The 24,528-nt window shown below is 31.8% G+C and overlaps 2 protein-coding genes and 1 pseudogene across 10 annotated transcripts in view; 1 reads left to right on the top strand and 2 right to left on the bottom strand.

Moving 5' to 3' along the window:
• sona (sol narae metalloprotease) overlaps positions 1–20,814 on the top strand; it is a 268,095-nt gene extending 247,281 nt beyond the window's left edge. The window contains exons 8-16 of one of the 6 annotated variants that reach the window (XM_075308719.1): positions 7,314–7,456; positions 8,898–8,953; positions 10,787–10,913; positions 11,293–11,457; positions 12,226–12,457; positions 12,523–12,608; positions 14,386–14,540; positions 14,700–15,909; positions 19,918–20,814. In XM_075308719.1, coding sequence (XP_075164834.1) covers positions 7,314–7,456; positions 8,898–8,953; positions 10,787–10,913; positions 11,293–11,457; positions 12,226–12,457; positions 12,523–12,608; positions 14,386–14,540; positions 14,700–15,523 — 1,788 coding nt within the window. In that variant the 3' untranslated portion in view covers positions 15,524–15,909; positions 19,918–20,814. Of the gene's footprint in view, positions 1–7,313; positions 7,457–7,676; positions 7,730–8,897; positions 8,954–10,786; positions 10,914–11,292; positions 11,458–12,225; positions 12,458–12,522; positions 12,609–14,385; positions 15,910–19,917 lie in introns of all 6 variants that reach the window. The other 5 variants (XM_075308717.1, XM_075308718.1, XM_075308720.1 and 2 more) reach the window with 5 other exon arrangements.
• LOC142237415 (homologous-pairing protein 2 homolog) lies at positions 274–24,453 on the bottom strand. Of its 4 annotated transcripts, none has more exons than XM_075308725.1 (7): positions 24,367–24,453; positions 8,872–8,996; positions 5,997–6,118; positions 5,841–5,937; positions 5,478–5,699; positions 5,200–5,407; positions 274–389 (listed from the first exon to the last, which is right to left on the bottom strand). In XM_075308725.1, the coding sequence occupies exons 3-6, from the start codon at positions 6,116–6,118 to the stop codon at positions 5,210–5,212; spliced, it is 639 nt and encodes a 212-aa protein (XP_075164840.1). In that variant the 5' UTR covers positions 8,872–8,996; positions 24,367–24,453; the 3' UTR covers positions 274–389; positions 5,200–5,209. The 4 variants fall into 4 exon arrangements, with proteins under 4 accessions (XP_075164840.1, XP_075164839.1, XP_075164838.1 ...); XM_075308724.1 differs by lacking the exon at positions 274–389 and adding an exon at positions 4,988–5,111; XM_075308723.1 differs by lacking the exon at positions 274–389 and having other exon boundaries at positions 4,988–5,407.
• LOC142237684 (uncharacterized) lies at positions 16,401–17,134 on the bottom strand (annotated as a pseudogene).
• Positions 24,454–24,528: the final 75 nt, after the last annotated feature.

The following is a 24,528-nucleotide window of genomic DNA, read 5'->3' on the forward strand; positions in this document are numbered from 1 at the left end:
ACAAAATTTAAATAAATTGTATTAAATTGTATTGTATTAAATTTAAATAAATTTGAATTAATTCTTATTCTGTTTTTAACCCATTTGAAACAAACAAAGATTAAATTTCCAATTAAAAATATGAAAAAAGCGAGATATAAAAAATTGAATTAAAAGAATATCCTGTGTAGTTAAAATAAAGAACATCATTGGCAGGACATTTTAGAAGTGCTTTTAAAGTTGTGCCTTTGGAACAACAACCATTTTTTTTTGCTGGGTAGTCATCGTTTTAACAATAATTATATGATATTTTATTTTTCGACTAAAATAATATAAATCATACGTACCATTGTACTGTAAGAACGATTAGACAATTTTGGGAATACTCTCAGCTACCATAGTCGATTTACCTGAAATGTATAATTTGGAGTTACTTTGTATCCATAAAGAGGTTATTGTTGGTTATGTCAATTGATTCTTTGTTAGAGCGCCCACATAATTGGATGTGCACATTTAAAGCAAATATACTGATTCTACAGTTTGATTGTTTTTTTTTTTTTATTTTAAAGTATTATTAATATATCTACGCATCATATACTACTACTTTTTATTACTAACATTACAAAAACTAGTAATAATTTTAATAACTAGTATACGCACCAGCGTACTACTATTAAATCATACGCACCATAGTATTGATATTTTATTTTGGCTAAAATAATATCAATCATTCGTACCATTGTACTCGTAAGGTACATAAAGACGATTGAACGTTTACAAATATTAGAACCCAATTAGAAGCGATTTGCTTGAAACTTAGAGTCTGAATTTACTTGATATCCATAAAGCGATTTTAATATCAGTTCATTGCTTCTTAAATACTGATTCATGGGCGTTATTTCATGAGGAGCTAGCAGTCTCATTGCAATTTTCAACCACAGTTGCCATAATTTGTAGAATTCCACCAAAAATGCTAGATTTTTTACTGGTTGGTAGATTGGTATAATTCTTGATGTAAATGCAATTTTCTATAGAAATAAATTAAATGTAAATGACATTTTCTATAGAAATAAAATATTGAAAAAACTTTCTATAGAAGAAAAGTTTTGACAAAATTTTCGATAGAAGTAGAATTTTGACAATATTTTCGATAAAAGTAAAATTTTGACAAAAGAAATAAAATTTTGAGAAAATTTCCTATAGAATTAAATTTTGACAAAATTTTCTATAGAATTAAATTGTAACAAAATTTTCTATAGAATTAAATTTTGACAAAATTTTCTATAGAAATAAAATTTTGAGAAAATTTTCTATAGAATTAAATTTTGACAATATTTTCTATAGAAATAAAATTTTGAGAAAATTTTTTATAGCATTAAACTTTGACAAAATTTTCTATAGAAATTCAATTTTGACAAAATGTTCTACAGAAATAAAATTTTGACAAAATTTTCTATAAAAATAAAATTTTGACAAAATTTTCTATAGAAGTAAAATTTTGACGGAATTTTCTATAGAAATAAAATTTTATATAGAAATAAAATGTTGACAAAATTTTCTATAAAAATAAAATTTTAAAAAAATTTTCTATAGAAGTAAAATTTTGACGGAATTTTCTATAGAAATAAAATTTTGAGGGAATTTTCTGTAGAAACAAAATGTTGACAAAATTTTCTACAGAAATAAACATTTGAGATAATTTTCTATAGGAATAAAATTTTGAGAAAATTTTCTATAGAAATAAAATTTTGACAAAATTTTCTATAGGAATAAAATGTTCAGAAAATTTTCTATAGAAATAAAATGTTGACAAAATTTCTATAGAAATAAAATTTTGACAAAATGTTATATAGAAATAAAATTTTGACAAAATTTTCTATAGAAATAAAAATTTGAGAAAATTTTATATAGAAATAAAATCAATTGTCAATAATAATAATTGGGGTGATGTACAAGGAAAAAACTCTGGTCGACATCAATAATTGAAAATTGAATTAACATATATGTCTAATAATTGCAATCAGTATTTGGTCTAATAACAAATGGTGATGTGCGAATCCCACGAGGGTATGGAAATTTGAAACAGCCGTCAGTTTGGACTGTTTTACGCATTTAAAAAAAAAAAAAACAATAACATATAACAATAAATACGCCAAGTAATTACAAATGTAAAAAGTACCTTCCTAATATCTATTTTGTTCAATTATTTTGTTTTTGATGACTTCATATATAAAAGAAACTATGAAGTCAAATAGAAAAAACACAATTCGGAAAAATCTTTACTATGCAAAACATTTTAGCTTCTTTTTCCATCATTAAGACTTCCGTTTCAAAAATGTCTTCTCATTGCATAATGCTTCAAATTTGAAAAGGGTATTTCCTAGTCTTATACACCTACACACATTTTCAACTTCCTTATAAAAAATCTTGTTAACATTTTGCTTTATATTTGTTTACATATAAAAATCGAGCGTTAAATCTTTTCTAAGATCATAAATCTAAATTGAAAACCAACCACATGCGCTCTATAAATAATCCACGCTACCAATTAAAGTTCAATTTACGCAATTATATAGAATTTTTATTTTTGTTTTTTTTTTTTTTTTTTTTTTTTAATCTCATGTCATTAAAAAAGAGTTCATGTTTCACGTTATATCTAGAAGGCCTAGGCCTAAGCTATGTTAACTAGAATTGGTAATTTTGAAAATGTGAAGCAAGTGCAAATGCCACGACTCATGAACTGGCTTATTAAATATTTTTTTATTCATTTACCCAGACTACCGAGCGAAAGAAAATGACAACGAAAACAAATCAAAACTATGATTTAGTTTTTCCAAAACAAAACAACAACAAAAACAGGATAGAAACCAAAGACGCGACGAAATATATTAAAATTGCTAAGAATTAAGTGAGCCCACGCTGTGAGTAACTAATATGGAAAAAATTAAAATAGATTAGGCAATTGACAATTCGTGCTGTGCTGTGCTTTTGCTGAGTGTAGTTTTCATGAAAAAACGAAAAATATTCAGTATATATTTTTCTTCATTTTTTAATAAGTAAACCACTTTAATTTCAATTGAGCATATTTGGTTTGTCGCATTTCATTTAGCCAGTCGGTTAAATGTTTGCCAGTCGGTCCCTAGGTAAAGTTGTTATGGTTTCCTATAGCAAGGCAATATCTGATGCGGAAAAATTACACATAAATTTTTGCTAGATTTGCATTTTGGGTTTTCAGTTACAACGAAATGGTACGAGACTTTATTCGATTACTTGTAGGTATGTAGTTCCAGCATTACAACGTCTAATCTCTATGGCGCTTTGTTTGAATAACTTATATTACGCTGGGCTTTTTTTCTGCTTAAGCCATCGGCCAGTTGGACTTTCGCTTTTAAAAGACATTTCAAACAATTATTGTAATGTATTTGCCCTCTCTCTCTCTCTCTTTGTCAATTGGTTTTTTCCTCCTTTTGTTATTCGAAATGACCACCCACACTTGAGAAGTAAGACATTCGTTAGAGGTTCAATTCAAAACTACACCCACTGCCACCATTTTCAAAAATTGGCATTAGACAACTTTGGCGGCAATGGAATGGAAAAACATTTCTGTATCTCCCATAGGGTCACAAATATGCCAAATTTTTGCTTGCAGTTCCCTTGAAGAAATAATAGCGTACCAAAAAAAACGTCAAGAAATATTTGCATTTTTGTATCATTTGCCATTACTAACACAATAACTTAGGAAGTGAATGGACTACTGGTTTGTGTTGATAACACAAATTCTTGTTTTTTTTTTTTGTTTTATATAAAGACAGGGTCCACAGGGACAATGACATTTTCATAGGTTTGTCATGCATGAACATGAATATTTTGGAATAATTAACACGAATATTTTTCAAATTAAAATAAAAAAGAAACGTCAGTTTTGGCAATTCAGTGATGGTAAGACACGAACGTTCCGGCGATTAGACATTTTCAAATTTTGCATTAAACACGAACGAAATGTTTAGCTGGACGGAAACTACACCAAAAAAATTTAAAAAACACTCTCCTTAGAACACAAAGTATACAAGTGATGCCATTGGGTTAGGTTAGGTATAATGGCAGCCCGTTGTTTAGGCACACTTAGACTATTCAGTCCATTGCGATACCGAACTTTTCTCTTAACAATGAGAGCTGCCCGATTCTATTTTTAGCTCAACGGCAGGGGACTTCCTTTTTATAGCCGCGACCGAACGGCGTTTCACATTGCGGTGAAACACTCTGAAATGTTCCAACATTACTAAGAGGGTATAATCCCCACTGCGTTTGGTCGAACCCCATGACCCACCACTGAGTCTATTATGTGCTTGTGGATTCCTTTAATTCGGCTTCCTAGCTTTAGAAAACCACCGCTACCTCAGACAGGTTTTAGAGTGTATGTATATTTAAGCTGTCGTGATAATTACGGCCAAGTGGAGGGCTATGCAATCCGCTTTTAAAGTCCTAACAGTAATGCCTATAACATCAGGGCCCGGATGTATAAATGACTTCATATTCCCGTTTTGGAAATTTCTTTCGTTGTGATAATAAACTGACTCTCTTCATCGACTCCTTCGGGAAAGATTGGCAACGATTTGGGGCTTATGGAGGAATTTCTCCAGTCTTGGTAAAGTCATAATTGGGTTTCTGCTATTTAATTATTTTATTGTATTCCCACAGTCTCAGTGAACTTCATCCGTTTGGCATAGTAAAGCCTTTGAAACTCTTTCCCACTTTTAATGGTCTGCCTTGTACACATTATTCCATAAGAGCCCATCCGTTTTGGACTCCTCTATAAGAAATAGGAGGAAGGATATTTTAGTCCCTTTTGAGATTTTTTTTGGGAATACACATACGTACCTAAATTTTGGTTTCTTCTCTTGCTTAGATCGAAAACAAATTTCCAAACCACCCTCGTAAATGTCCAATAAATATTTCCCCAGCCCTTCAAACAATACTCTCTCAAAATTTTTACAAGAACATTGGCACATTTATGTACTTTATACATTCGAAAAACAAGATTTATTGAATAGCTTTCACAATTACCAACACCTACACTATTAACGTAAAGAATATGATTCAATGTTACGCACCACCAAACCTTCAATCAATCACTACAAAAACAATATGCAATAACAAAAAATAGTGACATAAATACATTTTACATGATATCAATTCAAATTCGCAGGAAATCGATAGTACCGTTGTCCAATCAGCGTTTGATCTCGATGTTGAAACCAACCTCTTCATCTGTTTCCACACCTATATCCTCTATTAAAGCTTTTTTTGTTTTTGGATAACCTTCCATTATGGCATCCAACATATCTGTACAAATGCGTTTACGTTTACGATAGGCTGTACTTACATTTGCATATTTATTTTCAATTTTTTTGATATCTTGAGAATTAAGCTGTAACGTAAGAAAACAAATTTCAAAGTGAAACACAATGGAAATCTTGTATGGGAGGAATGAAGTGTACCTTTGATTCTTGTTCTTGGGCTTGATAATAGCGTAACTTTTCATTTACTACACGAATATCGTCCATTAACTTTTCCCTCTCCTCTTCCAACTGGGCCACAGTTTTTATTTTACTTAAAGACCTTAGTTTAGTTTCCATCTCACTCAATTGATTTTCCTTAGATTGTAGAACTTGTCGCGCTTGAGCCAATTTTTGTTTCATTATTTGAACTTTCTTTTTTAACTATAAAATAAAAATGAAAAAAATATATACATATAGATTCAAGATAGAATTCAGGGTCGTAATTGGACACTTAAAAAAAATATATAACATTCCCGTTTTTTGAAGTCATTGCTTATTTTAGATCTTTTCGGATGTGCTTACTTCCATTGCATTTTCATTTTGTTTGGGAAAATATATTCTATTTTTCCCATAAGTCTTCACAGATAAAATCTCCTTCTCCACCAGACTATCCAAAGATCTAAAAAAGTGTAATAGCTTTTAAATCATGGACAATAATATATATTGATCATTGCCAACTTTTGTATGGCCGCCTTTCCCAATTCTTTACCACAGCGATCTACCACATCATTTATGGCATAAGGACGATTAGCATTTACCATAAACTCTTGCACCACCTTAGTAACTGAGGGCTTAGACATCTGTAACAAAAGAGAGGTGGACAGAATTTAGAATAATTTAATATCGCCATTATGAAGTTCTTTTGTCAATTGGCATTTCTTGCTGGTGTCACGTGTATCAAATCACTGGTACCGCCACCATTTCACGCAGATGTTTTATTGACTAGTATTAACATTATTTATTAACGGTTTAATACGAATGTTTATAGTTGTAACTGTGCTTTTATTTATACACATTAATTACAAGACCACATATCGCAAAGTATGTAGAATTTTAACTTTAACAGAAACAAGAAGCGAACTGATTGACAAATCAGAAATTAATGTAAATGTCGTTAGGAAAAAAAGAGTAAAACAAGTGACAACGCCTAGATTTTAAAACACTGTACAAGAAAAGTTGACATATCTGATCATTCAATATTTAAAGTGATTAAATATTATAAAGAAAGTTAACTAACCCAGTTTTAACATGTTTTTCCAAAGGGTGAAACCCACGTCTTCTCGAGGCGCAAATCCCCTACGACCACTGCAATTGGAAAAACTGTTATCAAATTTGAAATCCAATCTTGGTCCCTTCTCTCTCAAGTCCCCGAACATCATGACTATATACTTTTCATGGTCTCAGACCAATATTTCAACACATTAAAAAGTTAGTATTCCTCCCTTTTAACAGTGGTGCACCCTACTCATTGCATTCTTCTTAACATATGAGTCGGGTCGTGTCTCTCCTACACAAATATTTACGTTTCAAAACACAGTAACAAAACCGGAATATTATTTTCAATATAATAAAAGAAGCACATGATTTTACCATCTTCATTTCTAAATGTCATTGATGTTTTGTTTGCCTTTTTTTAAATCACGTTTTTGGTTTACATTAAGGCAATACAAAACTCAATTGAGCACCTGTTTAGCAGCTAATCTTTGTTTAGCACAGAAGTCTTGTGCCATTTACAAAGCTAAAGTAAAGCAATGATAAATCTATGAAAAAATATATTAAAATTAGTTTTTAGAAAAAGGGCAAACTATTGAATATCTTACAGACAATTACATCTAAGAAGTTCAAAGTTCAACTAGGCATACCCATAAAAAAGGATTTCCATAAAGGTTATCCATATAGTATGGATTTGAAACAAATGTTCAATTTCCAAATGTTATATTTAATTTGTAACCTTTTTTTAATATTTATTTTTATGGTTTGTGTTTTTTTTTATAGGGACGTGACGCTACTCCATACTTGGAAAGAAATCGTGTAGGACGTGATGCTATTGATTCTGCTGCTGCTTTAACAGATATGGGTAAATATTTATTCCGCGAGAGACGATTGCCTGTTTACGACATTGCCGTGGCCATTACAAAGTAAGTTTCGTTTAAAGCTTGAAATATGTTCTTCTTTAAATTCACAGAAGGAGCCTAAAGATAAAAACAATAATTTTTTGACTTTATTTCTTATATACTTTCCTTTCCCTTATATCCTTTTTTCTCCTCTTTTTTTAATTGAGTCTTTTCTTTTCCCAAATTATAAAACCGAAATCCACAATCCTTTTTTCCTGTGTGTATATACCAATACAAATCTTAGGTATGATATGTGTCGCAGACGCAAAGGAGGTCGTTGTACCAAGGGCACAGCCGGTAAAGATCTATAACGTTTTCTATTTCGTTTTTAAGTTTGTTTGTTTTTACAAATAGTGTTTTAGTAGTTATTTTGCACAAATTTTAATTAACCTTAGAATAGAAAACTAAAAAAAAATTCTATAGAAAAAAAACACACACACATACACAAAATATTTAATTTTTAATGGTATAACAGAAGTTTATATAAAACACAGAATATTATGTTAGCAATTGTTTATTTACTAAATCTTGCGTTGAAAAGCTTTTCAATATTTGTCATATGGAATTTTAAAATAATTTTTAATATAATAGTGTTAGTAACACTGGATCAAAAAAGGTAAACCTAATCCATCCAAGATCTAGGTAAGAATTTACATATTTCAATGTATAAGAGAATATGGCAAACCATACCCATCCATTGTTCATTTCATGTTACAATCAAAATTGCATATTATTGATATAATTAATAATAGAATGTACTAAAAACCAAATGTTTAAACTAGACAGAAACTTCTTTTAAGCAGTTGAATATAATATATTCTAGTTTTATAAAAATTATGGAAAAAGTTTACATTAAAAAAAAACAACAGTTCTATCCTTGTTGACCAACATTGGAAAATTATATTAAATTCATAACTTTATGGTGATGGCAAACGTAATTATAGATTATAGTTAGGCCAACAATTGTAAAAAATCCAATTTGATTCGAATTTGAGTGACTGCTTTTCTTTTGAACTGGATTTCATACAAATAACAGGAACAGGACATTAAACCGTGCAAAGTTAAATGGACAAGTGTTCCATAATATTTTTATGCCATACACATAGTTTTATTGAAGGTTTTTGGAGTATCCGCAAGAACATCTCGAGATTTTTAACAAACTTCATTACAATTTTCTGAAAATTGGCAATGCTTTATTTCTATATTAAGCATTCGACTTTAAGTACACAAATTTACTACAGAAAATATTGTCTACACCTCAACAAAAGTTGCTTTCTAATTAACTAATATTTTATTATAACTGCTATCCATTTTCTCATGTTTCCTGCCTCTTTGTCTTTTCTTTGCTCCTTCGTCGTTGGCAAAATTACATTTTTTTTCTTTTTATTTCGATTTACTTTTAATTTAATACACAAATTATTTTGTTTAATACTACTTACCGTATTTATTGTTAAAATCGAATTAGACTTGATATGTGCAGACGTGAAGTTGGAGTTCGTGACTGTAACCGTGGTACTGCAGGTAATAAACAGCAAACTAATCCGCAAAACAACAACACTATATTCTGAAAAGATATCAATGAAAATGAAATATTATTTAGCACGATCTTTTAGTACATTTTTCTATAAACTTTTTCTTCAATAAATCTGAGTTTGACACTGTAAAAAATGTCGACTAGCTATCTATTCAAAGTATTGGAATTAAAACAAAATCTCTAAAATTATTTCTCTTGTAAATAAACAAGTACGTTTTATTCTACAATTAATTTTTTTGTTTCCTGAATAGATGTGTATATAATTTTGATAAATTGTCTATTTGATGTTTACTTCAGTTCTTTTACAATTCTGTTTGTACTCTGTCTTTTTATACATTTTCTTGTGAATAATTGTCTTTCAAGATCATATCAATGTTTTTTGTCTATAATACAGTAATATGTTTTTCACATGTTTTAACTAACTCATATTAGAGACGGATTTAAAACTATATCTTTCTGTCCAATATAGGGTAGGGTTAAAAGGAACATCCATGTTAGCTTGTAGTCTGACATTCAAGTTAGGCGTTATTAGGTTTGTTCCTCGAATTATTCGTACACTAACATATATAGACTGCGACAGGTTTTGAATAACCTATGCTTCATGATTTTTCGTTCTTTCATCTGCAGAAATTTTTTGTTTGTTTTTTGAAGGCGAAAAAGTATATGTGGTTCCGCTATGCTTACTTCGCTACCTAATATTCGATTTATCTATGTAACAGTTGTTATAAATGAAGTCTTTGTGCCAAAAATATAACTCATAATAAATCGTGGATGTATGAAAAAATCTGGCCATACTTAACTCTCAACACAATTGCCTTAACTCCAGGTCATTTGCTCGTCGAATCTACACATCCTCCCTGAATGTTCAAATTTCTATTTGCACAACTGAGTTATAGTCAAGGCCTGGAAATCTGATTCCGATTTAGAATCTATCTTCGATCTATCTGTGTAAAATAAATCAAAATAGCAACTGAACTCTATTATATAGAATTAGTTCGAAGACAGAAAAATACTTGGGTACCTAATATGTACGTATACCGTTTCATCTTCAATCTATCCATTTAGCAAAATATAGTAGGTATGGTTTAAATTTATTATTATTTTTTTTTTAATCGAGGTAGCTAAATAAACCTTATCATTATCTATTGTTTAATTTAAAATGTGAAATTATACACAAAAAATTAAATTAGATTAAAATACAAGCTTCAATGCTAAAGAAGATTACTATCAAATATCGCAAAAAGTTAAGAAATGCTGCAATAAAACGAAATGAATAAGCATACTCGCATAATTAATGAAATATTACTGGAGAATATAACTAAATTTTAGGTTTTGAATATAACCTAAAATTTATATTATATTTTTTGTATTTTTAAAATGTCTGGTAAATGGAAATTTCACAACACATCATCAAAACTAAACTATAATTGAATCATCAAGTTCTGTAATTAAATTTGGTGATTGGGATACCAGTAATTTACAGCACCATTAGCGACATCACGCAATATCTCTAAATTACTAACACAATGTATGTGGAAAAATAAGAAATTAATCCAATAACTGCACTTAGATAATATTTAACTGCTTCATATACAATGTAACATCAATACTAAGTATAGGTTATAATTATATAAAAAAAACAAACAAGTTGTTTTAAAGAAAAGATTTAAATTTTTTATATAATTTTACTGGTCATTTACCAAATATCTGATGTTAAAAACCAACTTGTTTGTTTAAAATGTTTATTTTTTATACGAAACAAAAATTATGGGATTTTCTTTTTTTACGTTTTCTTTACAAATTACAAAAAATAAAAAAAGGCTTTGCCTATGTTGGAGGAGCATGCGTGGTCAATAGACGTCTGGAAAAAGTCAACAGTGTTGCTATCATTGAAGATACCGGTGGTTTCAGTGGCATCATTGTTGCCGCTCATGAAGTGGGCCATTTGTAAGTAATTTCTTTATATTTTTACTTTTCGATATTATCTCCCTGTGAATACAGCAAATGATTAAACAAAACTATGAAAAAAAATTCCAACAAAAAATAAAATTATATTATCATAAATATTGCACTTAAATTGAGCAATGAAATTTCCTTTGCTTAATTTTTTTATTTTTCTTTTGTCCGCCTGTCTTTCTTTCTTTTCTTCATATTAAACTTGTTTTACATATTATTGTTGTAAACTTAATATGAAGTAATGGAATTTATGCATATCCGCCATGTGAGCAAATTTCCAACAAAACAAAAAACATGTCAATCTTGTTATTACTGGAGTTTTGTCTTTTGGTTCATTTAAATAACAAAAAAATTGCTGATTTCTTTACAGACTTGGTGCTGTTCATGATGGCTCACCACCACCTAGTTATTTGGGAGGACCTGGCGCCCAACGTTGTCGCTGGGAAGATGGCTTTATTATGTCCGATTTGAGACACACAGAAAGGGGTTTCCGTTGGTCAGCCTGTTCAGTGCAAAGTTTTCAACATTTCTTAAAGTAAGTATACACACAAAGTACATTTCTGAGATAAAAACACAAAAACTTAAAACTAACTTAACTGATATATAGAAAAAAATTATTTAATATATAGAATATATTATATTATTTTTAATTAAATTCAATTAAGTTTATATCAAAACAAAGCCAAATATTCTTAAATATAAAGCACTTTTAATGAATTGAAGTAGCAAAACATTTCTTATCAAAGTCAAATTATGATTCCACGTTCTAAAATATTTATTGTATGTGGCATTTTATTAGAGCCATAAAAGTACCACTTTCGCCTAGCGAGTGATCTATGCTCGTATTCAGTTCGAGAGACATTAAAGGCCTATAATATAAATTATGAGACCTATATTTCCAAATTTATTACAAAAAAGGGTCCACTTTATTTTCGGTGAATATAGCTATAATATCTATCAGAACGCATGGGTTCTTTATTTCCATATTAATTCCTGCCTTACATTATTTATAAAAAATTGTGTTTTTTTATTTTGTGAGGGGTTTATTATTGTGATTAATTACATTTGCCCATTAGGCGAATGATGAATACGATTTAGAATCATACGTAAAGTAATGTAATGTACGTAATCATACGTACTCGTACATGTATACAAATACATGTATAGATACTCTTGAAAATATATATTCTGTTATTTGTATAGAATATTCCTCTCCACATGAATGCTTTTATTTTCCCTTTACTTTTTATTTAATTCTTTTCTAAATGATATATTTTCTTAATTTGTTCCCTCCAAATTCAAGTGGTGCCACTGCCACCTGTTTATACAATGTTCCCCATGAGGATAATGCCTTAGGTCGCTCTCTGCCTGGTACTTTACTTTCACTAGATGCCCAATGTCGAAGGGATCGTGGCACATATGCTTGTTTCAAAGATGAGCGAGTGTGTGCACAACTTTTCTGTTTTGATGCTCAAACTGGTTATTGTGTAGCCTATAGACCAGCCGCCGAAGGATCAACGTGTGGCAATAATTTGGTAAGTACAAGATTTCACTTAGAAACTTTTTTTGGATTTTTTTTTTAATTATGACTATAATTTAGCATTGTTTGGATGGTCGTTGTACTGCCTTGCCAGTAGCATCTAATCTCATTACCAATTATGGTGGTCAATATCGTTCAGGCTACAAGTAAGTTTTTTATTTATTTTTTATGTACTTAATTTGAGTAACACATTTGTTTTTCTGGTAAAGAATTTGGAAATTGTAGTTTTAGCACTTATATTGTTTGTTTTCTTTTCTTTAAGTAAAGAGAAAAGGAAAAAATGCTGAATTAATTTTTTAGCACTTAACTTTTTGGAAATTTCTACAAAAATTTACTTTCGTTTTATTGATAACTTTACTTCTTTTCGTTTTTATTAACAAAACAACAAAACGACAACTATTTACTTCAAAACTCCAAAAAACTCAAACAATCTCTACACTCTACAAACTCTACTATCCTGTCTATTTATAATTCAAAAACAAACAAAAATCTCCAAATACTCTACAAACCCTTAAAAAATACCCCCCAAAACAAATATTACACTTCAACTACAACAACCACAATAAAATAAAAATACACCAACAATTCTGTGAACACTGATCACCAACACATTAAACAATCAATACCACATTTCCTGAAATTACACTACTTTAACAAATTCGATATTAAAGATCCAATGAAGCCATTGGTGAAGATAATGAAAATAACGTTAAAGATTTATCCCAAGATGATAAAGTGAATAACGAAGAGAATGAAGACGATGATGAAGATGACGATGAAGCTGACGGAGAAGGCGAAGAGGATGATGACGAAGATGATGAAAATAATGACGACAATGAAGATGATGATGAAAATGAAAATGACGATGAGGAAGAAGAAGAAGAAGATGGCGGAGGCGGCGAAGAAATCGATGAAGATGAAGGTGAGGAATAAGAGGAGTATTTTTGGGAAAGTGAAGCTCTCCATGAAGCGCATCATGATGCGGCAATATGTCATTCCGATCGCAACATGTGGCGCTTCATGAAGCGCATCACGACATCATCGTCATCATCATAATCTGCTTCCAAACGTTTATCAATTCTCTTATGTAGATGATCCCAATCAAAATGTTGGTCTAAAGACTGCCAATGAATTAGAGGAAGATCAAAGTGAAGAAGACACTAGCGATTCCTATGAAAGTCAAGAAAACGATTCATTATCTATATCTCCCCAGGATGAGGGGGTAGATGAAAATAGTGATACAAAAGCGAAAGATTTAAATGGTCAATATGAATATAATCATATTGATAGACCACACGATAATAGTTATGAGGAGACAATGGTGAAACGTCAGGATAATGAACAACAACTACATCAAGAACAAAATGATGGGACATTGCAAAGATTACCCCAAAGACCTATGCTTAATATGAACACCTATCAATATCTGTCACAATTATGGCAAAATTTACACAATACACCCACTACCCCGTCCACTGCGAAGACATCAACGACGACGGCAATGACAAACTCAATGATTACCAAAAAACCGTTAACAGTATTACATAGAAATCATAAGTATCCAGTGTCCACCTCCCCAGAGGATGGTACCCTGAAATCTTTAACCCGCAATGGTATAAGCCCCAGTGGCATCAACACCAGTGATATTCGGCGTAATTTCACCACACGTAAATCTCTACAAAATCATTACACTGACAACATCACCACATATAAACCCCGAACATTACACATGTCCACCACAACCACAACACCCTCACCAAATACCTCAACTCTTATTAAGAGTTTACGCAAACAATTTCAATATTATGTGAAACTTTTGCAAGCCAATACCGATAGCAATAGAAGTAGAAGTAGTAGCCCCTCAACCAACAATAATAAACCCTATTACAATAGTCCTTCCAATTTGCCTTCTAAACCTTATAGTAACAGCCTTAACAATCCAGCGGCCTCCAAACATCTGTATAAGGCCAATGTTAACAATGAAGCCTATAATGCTGATGATGAGGGAGATAATGCGGAGGGAGAGGACAGCGGGGATGACAACGATGAGAGCAATGAGACTATAGAGAAACAAAAACGTAAGTTAAACAACATAACTCCATCCATAAGCACCACCATAACCACGCAGCAGCCAACGCCCCAGAAACAGCAAGCATCTCCACCCATTCCAAATACATCATCACCTCCATCACATGGTACGAGCGCCATAGCCACAGCTACTACCACATCTCTTTCAGATTTAGCAATGGCCACAACGGCTAAACCCGACCTTAGAGGAGAGAGTCAATATGGCCAAAAAACTTCATCAATAAATCCTACATTATTGGAAGCCTATGTGAAAAAGCTACAGGCTTTAAGTGAAACCAGCACAGAATCATCACTTGCTGGTGCAATCAAAAAGACCACAGTGGAAGATACTCAGACATTGGATAAAACCGAGAGGTCCATACAGCCCACCTTACAATTCGAGGCACAAATTCTAAAACGTACGCCTTCCCCATACAGCAGTAGTAGTAGTATTAGTACTAAAAATCCACATAATAAAAAAACCACCACTAGTAGCTCATCTTCTGCCACAATCAGCGCTAGTGGTGGTAGCAGTAGTAGTAGTTCTACTTCTTATGGTAGTAGCAATAGTTATAAATTCATTCCTCAGCCATTGAAAATCATACAGGAAACATCATCATCACCGGATGGGGAAATCATACAGCAAAGACAAACATCATCGCATCAGACTTCGGGGGCCGGTGTGACAACATTTACAAATTATATTGGTGATAATACCAATCGTTTGGCCTCTATAGTACAACAACATCCAAAACCACAGCAGCAACAAAAAACATATAGCAAAGTGGTGTTGCCAACACAAGCAAATAACTCGCAATTACAACAAACATCATCATCCACATATACCACAGGTTCGGATAAACAACAACCGCAACCACTACAACAAAAACATCCACATCATCAGCAATCATCATTACCATCATTAGCTACATCAAGGAGGCCTAAAATAAAAACACAAAAATTAATACGACGATTAAGAACACAAATCAAATGAGTTGGCAACTCTCCCCCATATCACAGTAAACAAAAAAAAACACAATAAATAATTATTATAACTTTATAAGAACTACATGATATCATCGACACAATCAAGAAGAGACAACAACAACATCAGCAACTGAAAAAACCATTACCACCCACCAACCAACCCATCCATTACTACAACTCATCAATCTCTCCCTCTGTTGCATTTTATTTTAACCACCCCCTAAATAGAGGGAGAGATAAAGTACGAGGCTCTCTCTCTCTTTGTCTCCACCCACAACCACCACTCCACCCAAAACCACATAGAAAACTATAGATATTCTACAAATCGAAAAAAATAGCAAATATTTTTGTAATGAAAATAGAACGTATATCAAAATCCGTTTTAAGTAAGCGGTAAGCAACATTTTCAATATATTTTTATAGCAACTATTATAGAAAAACCCCATAGAAATCCACTTTAGAAAATATTTTGCTCAAGCTAAACTTCATAGAACGGTTGTGTTTTGCTTACCACCACCATATTATTTCTCTTCATGATTCATATATTCATTAATTTTTTTATTCACACAATTTTCTAAATTTTATTCCATTTCATATGTTTGTTTTTTCTCCATAAGTAGTAAAGTATGATAAACCACAAAGTATGATAAACTTTCTTAAAAATTTAATACAGAAAAAAATTGGTTTAAAGCCACTGTAAATTTCAATTGGAAAAATATTTTTTGTTTTCTAAAATCCTTTTTTGTGTGTACTTTCCCACATAGTCGATGTGATTTGTATCCGTTGTTGTAAAGGGTGATTTTTTAAGAGCTGTAGGAAAAAGCGCAAAACTCAGAAAAATGCATGAAATCTTTATTTGAATCGATATTACGGGTCCATATAATTTAATGTTTGAAGATTATTTCATGCAAATATTGACCGCGACTGCGCCTCGAATGATCCATCCGCTTAGTCCAATTTTCGCACACTCTTTCCGGCCGGTATCTCCCAAATAAATGCTTCAATGTTGTCTTTCAATTCGGACTTGCCTGTATAGACATGAGCTTTAACATATCCCCACAGCAAAATAGACTAAAGGTGTTAAATCGAACGATCTAGGCGGCGAATTGGCCCGTCCCTAAAGTGAAATAAAATGTTCACCGAACTTGCCTCTCAATAACTGAATTTGTTACGCGTGCTATGTGACATGTGGCACCGTCTTTTTAAAACCACATATCATGCAAGTAAGGCTCTTGCATTTTGGACAAACATAATTGAATATCATTTCACGGTAGCGCTCATCATTCACAGTTACGTTACGATTTGCATCATCTTTGAAGAAGTACGGCCCAATTATACCATCAGCCTATAAACCGGGCCAAACTGTGACTTTTTTCTGGCAGCATTGGTAGCTTTTGCAATGCTTCTGACTGATCTTCACTCCAAATTCGACAATTGTGCTTATTTACGTAGCGATTGACCCAAAAATGAGTTTCGTCGCTGAACACATAAGCGCGCTGTACTGAGCACGCATTTTGTACGACGATCCATGGTTAAATTATAGATGCCTCTTTAAGCCAGTGTTGACAAAAAGATGACAGCTAAAAAATCACCCTTTATAATAGCAAGCTTTAAACATAGTGCATGTTTTTATTTATGTTTTTTTTTTTAATATTTAAATTAGATTTGTAGTTTTTTGTGTAGTTTTTGTTTTGACACATTAATTACTCCTTCCAAACACATTAGCCCCTAACCAAAGGGAATACATCTAATAATCACTCAATAAACGAGAATGAATGCTTTATAGAAAATATACGTTTTTATTGAATCTATTTATATCCTAGGGGTTAAGACTTTTTAAATCACACTATATTCTCCGTGTATTTTGTATTCCTTAAAATTGTTACGAACTCCCCTATCTGGCAATGACAATGTTTAAAGATATCAAGAGTGAAAAATTAAACCTTGGAAATAATATTAAATCTTGTGTATGTATTAACCCTCTAATACCCAATCCCGCCTTTAGGCGGTCTTCGTTAAATCTGGAAGCTTTTAGTAAAACACATCTTAAGACAACAATGATTGGTAAAATAAAAAGAAAACTTAGTTAAAACTGTTCACGAGGCTTTGCAGCATATACTGAATGTTACCGTATACATTTTTCTTGTTTTGTTTTCTTGATTTTGTATCGTTAACATTGAATATTTAATCAGCTGGCAAAAAATTGGGGCATTAGAGGGTTAAGTTTAATTTTTGTTTTGTTTTTGGCTTAGATTTAGCTTGGCTAGAGTCATACCAACAGAGTCTGATACCACTGGAATACGTAGGGTACTTCCTAGCATTGCTAACTCATTCCCTATAAGGATACGTGCCATATTCCTTAAGTCAGTTGCCCATTTGTTACGGCAAACTATGCCGGCTATGCGTGATTATACTAATGTTTGTCTCAGTCTCAAATATGTCACGTCTTCGATTGTTAACTTTTCAACTCGAAAAATCTTTACGTTATGCTAAGTTCTGAGTTCTTTCCCATTCCGCTTCAAACCATATGGAAATCAATATTGCCAATTTTTGTCAGGAATGTCTTTCTCCTAAAATTGATTCCACTATGGTTGGCATTTTTTTCGAGAACTGCACTGTGGCCGTAACAACCAACCACAGTTTGGCCAATATACATTAGAAGCAATATGACTTTAAGGCAATATGTTCCTGTCTATCTAAATGCGCCTGAGATACACAAACACGTCATTTTCTATACTTTTTCTAAAATCATTTATTCACTCTCTAACATTCTGGCTAGTAGACTCCAATACAGGATTGTATTATAGTTATATTCGAAGTAATATAGCCAATTAAAAATGGTTTTAGTCCCCTGTTTTTCGCTATAGCTTTTTTACACGAGTAAAAAATCCTATATCTTTTCTCAGCTCTTCTTCAATATTGGGCTTAAAGTGAAATGGCAGCAACGGAATCCTCTATCCCATGCAATAAAAACTATATTCATGTCCTTATGCCTGAAGCATTCTTCCTCGCTGATTTACAAGTCATCCCTATGATATAGCTTCACCTGAGTGAGAAGTTTCTTATACATGGTTAAATATATAGATTTTATAATTTTGTATATGAATCTCATAATCTTAATCGATTTGAGCGATATCGCATCATAACTGTGGCTCCAAGAAGGTAGTATAGTTACTATATTTATTAGTCACCTTTTGATTTTCTTTAATTGGTTAATGTTAGCGAATCGCTACACCTCAAAATTGTTTTCAAATCGATTTTATTTCACACCATTGAAGTTATTACCATATTAATACAATTTTACAAACAAAAATGTAATCAAACATACAACTCATTAAAATTCAAGCATACAACTCTCATAAAGGTTGAATTAGCAAATTATTGAAAAAAAATACTCTACTTCTACTACTACTACATCATATTTCTTCTATTACACATAAAAAAAATCATACCCCAAAAACAAGAAACTCTCTTCAAGCCATGCAGCATGATTAAATTAAAAAAAAATCACCACATTCCTGTCGTCGTTTCACCACTACAATTTATACTAAAACATTTTTACTTCCCAAGCAACTCAAAAAAAATCCCATATACACTTACATACCAACATCTATAAACATCCATACATACACTCCACTTACACACATGCCTGTCAAAGATAGTAAAACAAAACGGAAACGGAAAAAGCTAAAAGCCTTATATCCATCCATCCAAACTTTCACCTACACAACACAACCACCACCTATAAAACCACCAATCCATACTCACAAACTGTAAGCCTCTGCTAGTAGTCCACCCAAAGGAAATCGAGGTTAAAGCAAAGCATGATTCATAAGAATACATTAAAATATCAAAATCAAAATATCATAGAAAATCTTATAATTATAATGAAAATAAACTAAACCCAAAGGATCTTATGGCCATTTAATTCATAGAAATATTTCATGGGGTATCTCATACAACTAAAACCAAAAACAAAAACATAAACTGTACAAGGAATTCATACTAAACCCAATTCAAAATTCAAATATGGTGTAATGGCTGCTTTATTATCTACATAAAAAATTAGAGGCGGATATGCTAAATTACAAATTGCCAAGGATTTTATGTAATACAAACAATACAGCTAATGGATATGGCGGCATAGAGCCTGGATATGGATTTTCACATAAAAATACACTAGGCCCAAAAGGAGATGACACAAAAAAAAACAAATGCATGTGGGACCAAAAAGCTACATTGGAAACGACAAGTGGTGGATGCCACAAATCAAAAGAATAAACCCGTTTAACAACTGCCTTTTTGCTTGTTTTTTTTTTAATAACAATTTTATTTTTCATTATCAAATGATTTTTTGTAAATCTCTGTAATAATTTTGTTTTATTTCTTTTTCATATCTAGTGGTTAATTGGAAAACATATCCTTTTTGATGATAACAGGCAGCCAACCCCGTCCTTTACCCTCCCGGAATATATGTTTTGTTGCTGATGATACCTTAGAGGATTTAGGAAAAGAATTTCTTAGCATTTTAAAGAAAAAGGAATTTTAGTTAAAATAATATCCACCACTTCCCCTCAAACCATGTGTCTCATCTACAATTATATTCATACACTATAAATATCTACATATACATACACTAATATAACACATAATATTACCACACTACTACTACTATAAAATATTGCATATAAAAGAAATCCATTTCCATTATTTGTAAAGAAAAAAAAAAAACATTTTGTTTTGTTTGTATAAAGTAATTGCCATTAATTTTAATTAATTCCCATATTAACGATTCAATTCAAATTGAATTTAAACACATCTTTGTTATTAAATAAGGAGTAGAAAAACAACACAAAACAAGAAAACCCAGAGCGCTAAAAATTTAATGAAGTATATATACCATATCACTTCGTGAACTTTATGAAAAAAAAAAATATAATATATTGTACATGTATGAATATTGTTGTTTCTTTTAGCTAGAATTTATTAATTATATGTATGTATTCTTTATGTACATGTATTTTTTATTATTGTTTTATTTTTATGTTTTATGATTTTTTTTTTTTAATATCATTGTAAATTATAATTTAATTTTATACACAATGCATATACACATATGTTTATCTATGTTTTTGTTAAGTTAAGCTTATATGTATATTTTATTATTAAATTAATTTTAAAGAAAATTTGTATCATGAATCTAAATGATTGAAAAAGACGATGAAAACCGAAAACCTTTATTGGCACAATAAATTTTGTAAATTATTATTAATAAAAGAAAGATTGAAAACAAGAAAATGAGAATTTTATATGGGTAATTTAACTGAACCAAGTTGGTTAGGATAAGTAGGAAGGAACTAAAGTACGGCGGAGCCGATTATATACGGGTGACATCACTATATAGTTGATTTCCAGTGGAATATATACAAGAACAAGTTCCAATATTCTTTAATAAATGACATTAGTATTACAGCATTTGTGAAAATCGAACAATGCATTTATATGGAAATTTTTTTCTAAAACGGAACGAAAGTATATGAGTCATGCATTATTAATAAGATCGATTAATAAATAATAATTTGGTCATGGTACTACCAAATTTGTGAAAATCAGGTGCCACGTGAGCATGATAAGAACTTCGAATGAATCTTATGTAAGTATTCTAATCGTGAAAGTATTCTAATCGTCAGTTCTTGATCGGTATGTATTCATGGTTGTTAGAAGGCATAATCTGACATCACATACCAAATTTCAACCGGATCAGCTGAAACATGATCCTCAATGAGGCTCAAGAAGTAAATTCTGGAAACGCGACATATAATTATAGACCGATATGGAACATTATTTGCATGCATATTAGAGAGCTTAACCCAAGCTTCGGTACAATATACAAATGTAAATATTTCATTTTTGAAACTCTTGCCATTTCAACAATATTTATCCAATTTTTATGCGATGACATATGTACATATTTAAATTTTTTTTTACAATATAGCAGTTCTTCAATGCATTTTTTTATTTGTTTTTTTTTTCAAAATTTGCCACTATTTACAAATATAAGTATATATATATGGTTTAAGATACTTTTAGTTGACTTTTTAATTTCATTCATTTCATATGAAAATAATACAAATAACAACTCAAGATATTTATATTTTGGACAACTGTAGCATTTGGTTTGAACCCATCTGTGCCCCACATTGACCACACAGTTCTCTTGTAGAACACTTCCTGTTTTTCTTATCATGGTAGCACATATCGATGCCCTCATTCCAGATTACGCTAAGTCGACTTAGCATTTTTTGATGGAGTTCGTTGTTTTTTATTTGGATTGATGTGAATTGCGTCCCGTCAAAAGTTTATTGGACACTTCTATCAAAAGTTATGGTTAATATTGTACGTAGCCTGTGACTAAGGTTTTTAAAATTTCCAATCCAGAAAGGGCAAAAACCTTTGTTCGGTCTAAAGTGGTCTAAGTCATTTTCCATGGTCTATTATCACAATTTTAAATTCGTACATACTAAAAAAATATGTGTGTCTACAATGCTCAATGTTTTTTGTAACTGGTTTGGGGCCGTTAAAACGAGATTAACGAAAAAATTCATGTTTTCGCATCCATTGAGGATTTTTATACAATTTAAATCCGTCTTTACCAACCAAAATTTGCTACCTGACTAATTCAGATAGTTCACCCTCGTTTTCCATATGATCTTCGCTTAATTCATTCTCATGTAAATTCTCTGTGGTCATATGTGTATAAATCGGACTAAAGATATACATGGGAGCTATATCTAAATCTTTCACTAAAATTTCACGTAAATCGGAGTAAAACTTGGGTCTCTGTGGCCATATGTGTATAAATCAGGCGAAAGATATATATAAAAAAATCTAAATCTGAACAGATTTAAACCAAATTTGGCATGTATATTAAGAATGTTAATTCTATTCTCTGTACATTTCACGTAGATCGGAGTAAAACTTTGGCCTCTGTAGTAACATGGGTATATGTCGGGCGAAAGATATATGTATATGGGATCTATACCTAACTCTGAACCGATTTCAAAATTGTGGAACAGATAATGTTCAAAAAACAATATTTTCTCTGCAGCGAATATCAGATTGCAAAACAAATAAAAAAAAATATATTATACATAACAAAAATATATTATATATATTATACATAATAGTGGCAGATAATGCAGAAAAAATTGGTGCCAAACCTAGGGTTAAACTGACATTCTATTACCAAATTTCAATCAGATCGGATGAACTGTACTCTTGTAGAAGGTTCCAGAAGTCAAATTTGGGGGTCGCCTTTTATGGGGACTAAATGTAATTATGGGCCGAAATTTTAACCAGATGTCTAATCTGTGTTTCGGTTTATATGGGAGCTATATATTATTGTAAACCTATATATTATTAAGCGGATCAATGTTTACATGATTGTTAGACTTCTTTTTGTGATAACAAAATTTGTCTCTCCAGGAGTTTGAAGAAGTCAAAACTGGAGATGTCGGGGTATATATAATTATAAACCTATATGAACAAATTTTTCAATTCAATTCAATTCACATTTATTGCATAATCCAAAGCCATTCTGAGGCCAAAATTGATTATGTTTACCAACAATTTTTTGCGTAGTTGTTAGAAGGCAATATACCCAGCAAAAACTCTCATTACACGGTAATCTTGTAGGTAAGTCTGCTTAAAAGGTAATAACCACTTATTAGTTGCCATCGCTCCGATCGACAACCTGTTCCTTATTTCACTGCTAGAAATTTGAGGCTGTCGAAAATGACCCCAAGATACTCGAGGTCACATTCGACAGCCTTTTTAAGTCGTCTGCCCATGCCACTGCAATTTGTAACAAGCTCCACGTTAGAAACAAGGTCCTCAAGTCACTTGCCGGCAAAAAAACCTTGTTGACTACATATAACGCAATTGGCCGACCAGTGGTAAATTATGCAGCGCAAGAGTGGACATCTCAAACGAGCGATACGAGGTGGAATAACATCCAGGCCTGTCAGAACGCTGCCCTCAGAACTACGACGGGATGTCTATGTAGTACACCCCTGGATCACCTTTATGCGGAGACCAAGATCATCCCAGTGCGTATAAACAATTATATGTTGTCGAAGCAGTACCTCCTGGGTTGCTATCCCAGTAGCCATCCAAACCACCATCTTGTGAATAGGAAACCACCACCCAGGAATGTAAGGGTTGATGTTCATCTTCTAGAACGCAAGATCCAGCGTTGCAAAAGTGAGCCTCTTGTTCAGACAGGTCTGAACAGGATTCATGGGGATACTGTAGCTGAAGCGGTGAGAAGCAACAAGGTTAATCCTGTTTTCGGGGTCCGACCACCGCCCATAGCACCGGAGGAAAGAGACCTCCCGCGGCAGACCAGAGTAGTTTTGGTCCAACTAAGATCAGGCAAGTAAGATCAGTCTCAATTCCTACCTATCAGTGATAGATAGCAGCGCAGCTGATGTGTCCAATTTGTAACCTAGGGCCACATGACACTCGTTACCTTTGCACTTGCCCAATTAAACATACCCGACTCACCACCAGATCACTCTAGACGCACCCCACCCTTGTCGCGAGTTCCTAGATCTGGACACTTGTTGAAGTACCAAAGCTTAGAATAAAATGGATGAAATTAAATTAAAAACTGTTACAACAGCAACAACAAATTAAAATTGTTTCACTATTATTTCAACATTCCACAAATCACTACGCGGTTAAATTTAGATAAATTTAAATTTAAAAATCCCTGTTTCTTCTTAATGTGGTTTATTTATACTCTGCTATTTTCCTCATGCTACATACATATTAGAAAATGTTACTTACAATTTAATTTTAAGCGCCTTTCGTACAAAATCAATTTTTTGTTTTGATTTGATTTTAGAGATGGTTAAATTCCGATAGCTTATAAACGTTTTGAATGGGTATGTTCAGTAAAAGACAGTCAACAAATGTTATCGAACCTTAAGGTGGGTACTTATTTTTTGT

This window comes from Haematobia irritans, chromosome 5 (genome assembly GCF_050003625.1).
Source record: "Haematobia irritans isolate KBUSLIRL chromosome 5, ASM5000362v1, whole genome shotgun sequence".
In the NCBI taxonomy this organism is placed as follows: Eukaryota; Metazoa; Arthropoda; class Insecta; order Diptera; family Muscidae; genus Haematobia; species Haematobia irritans.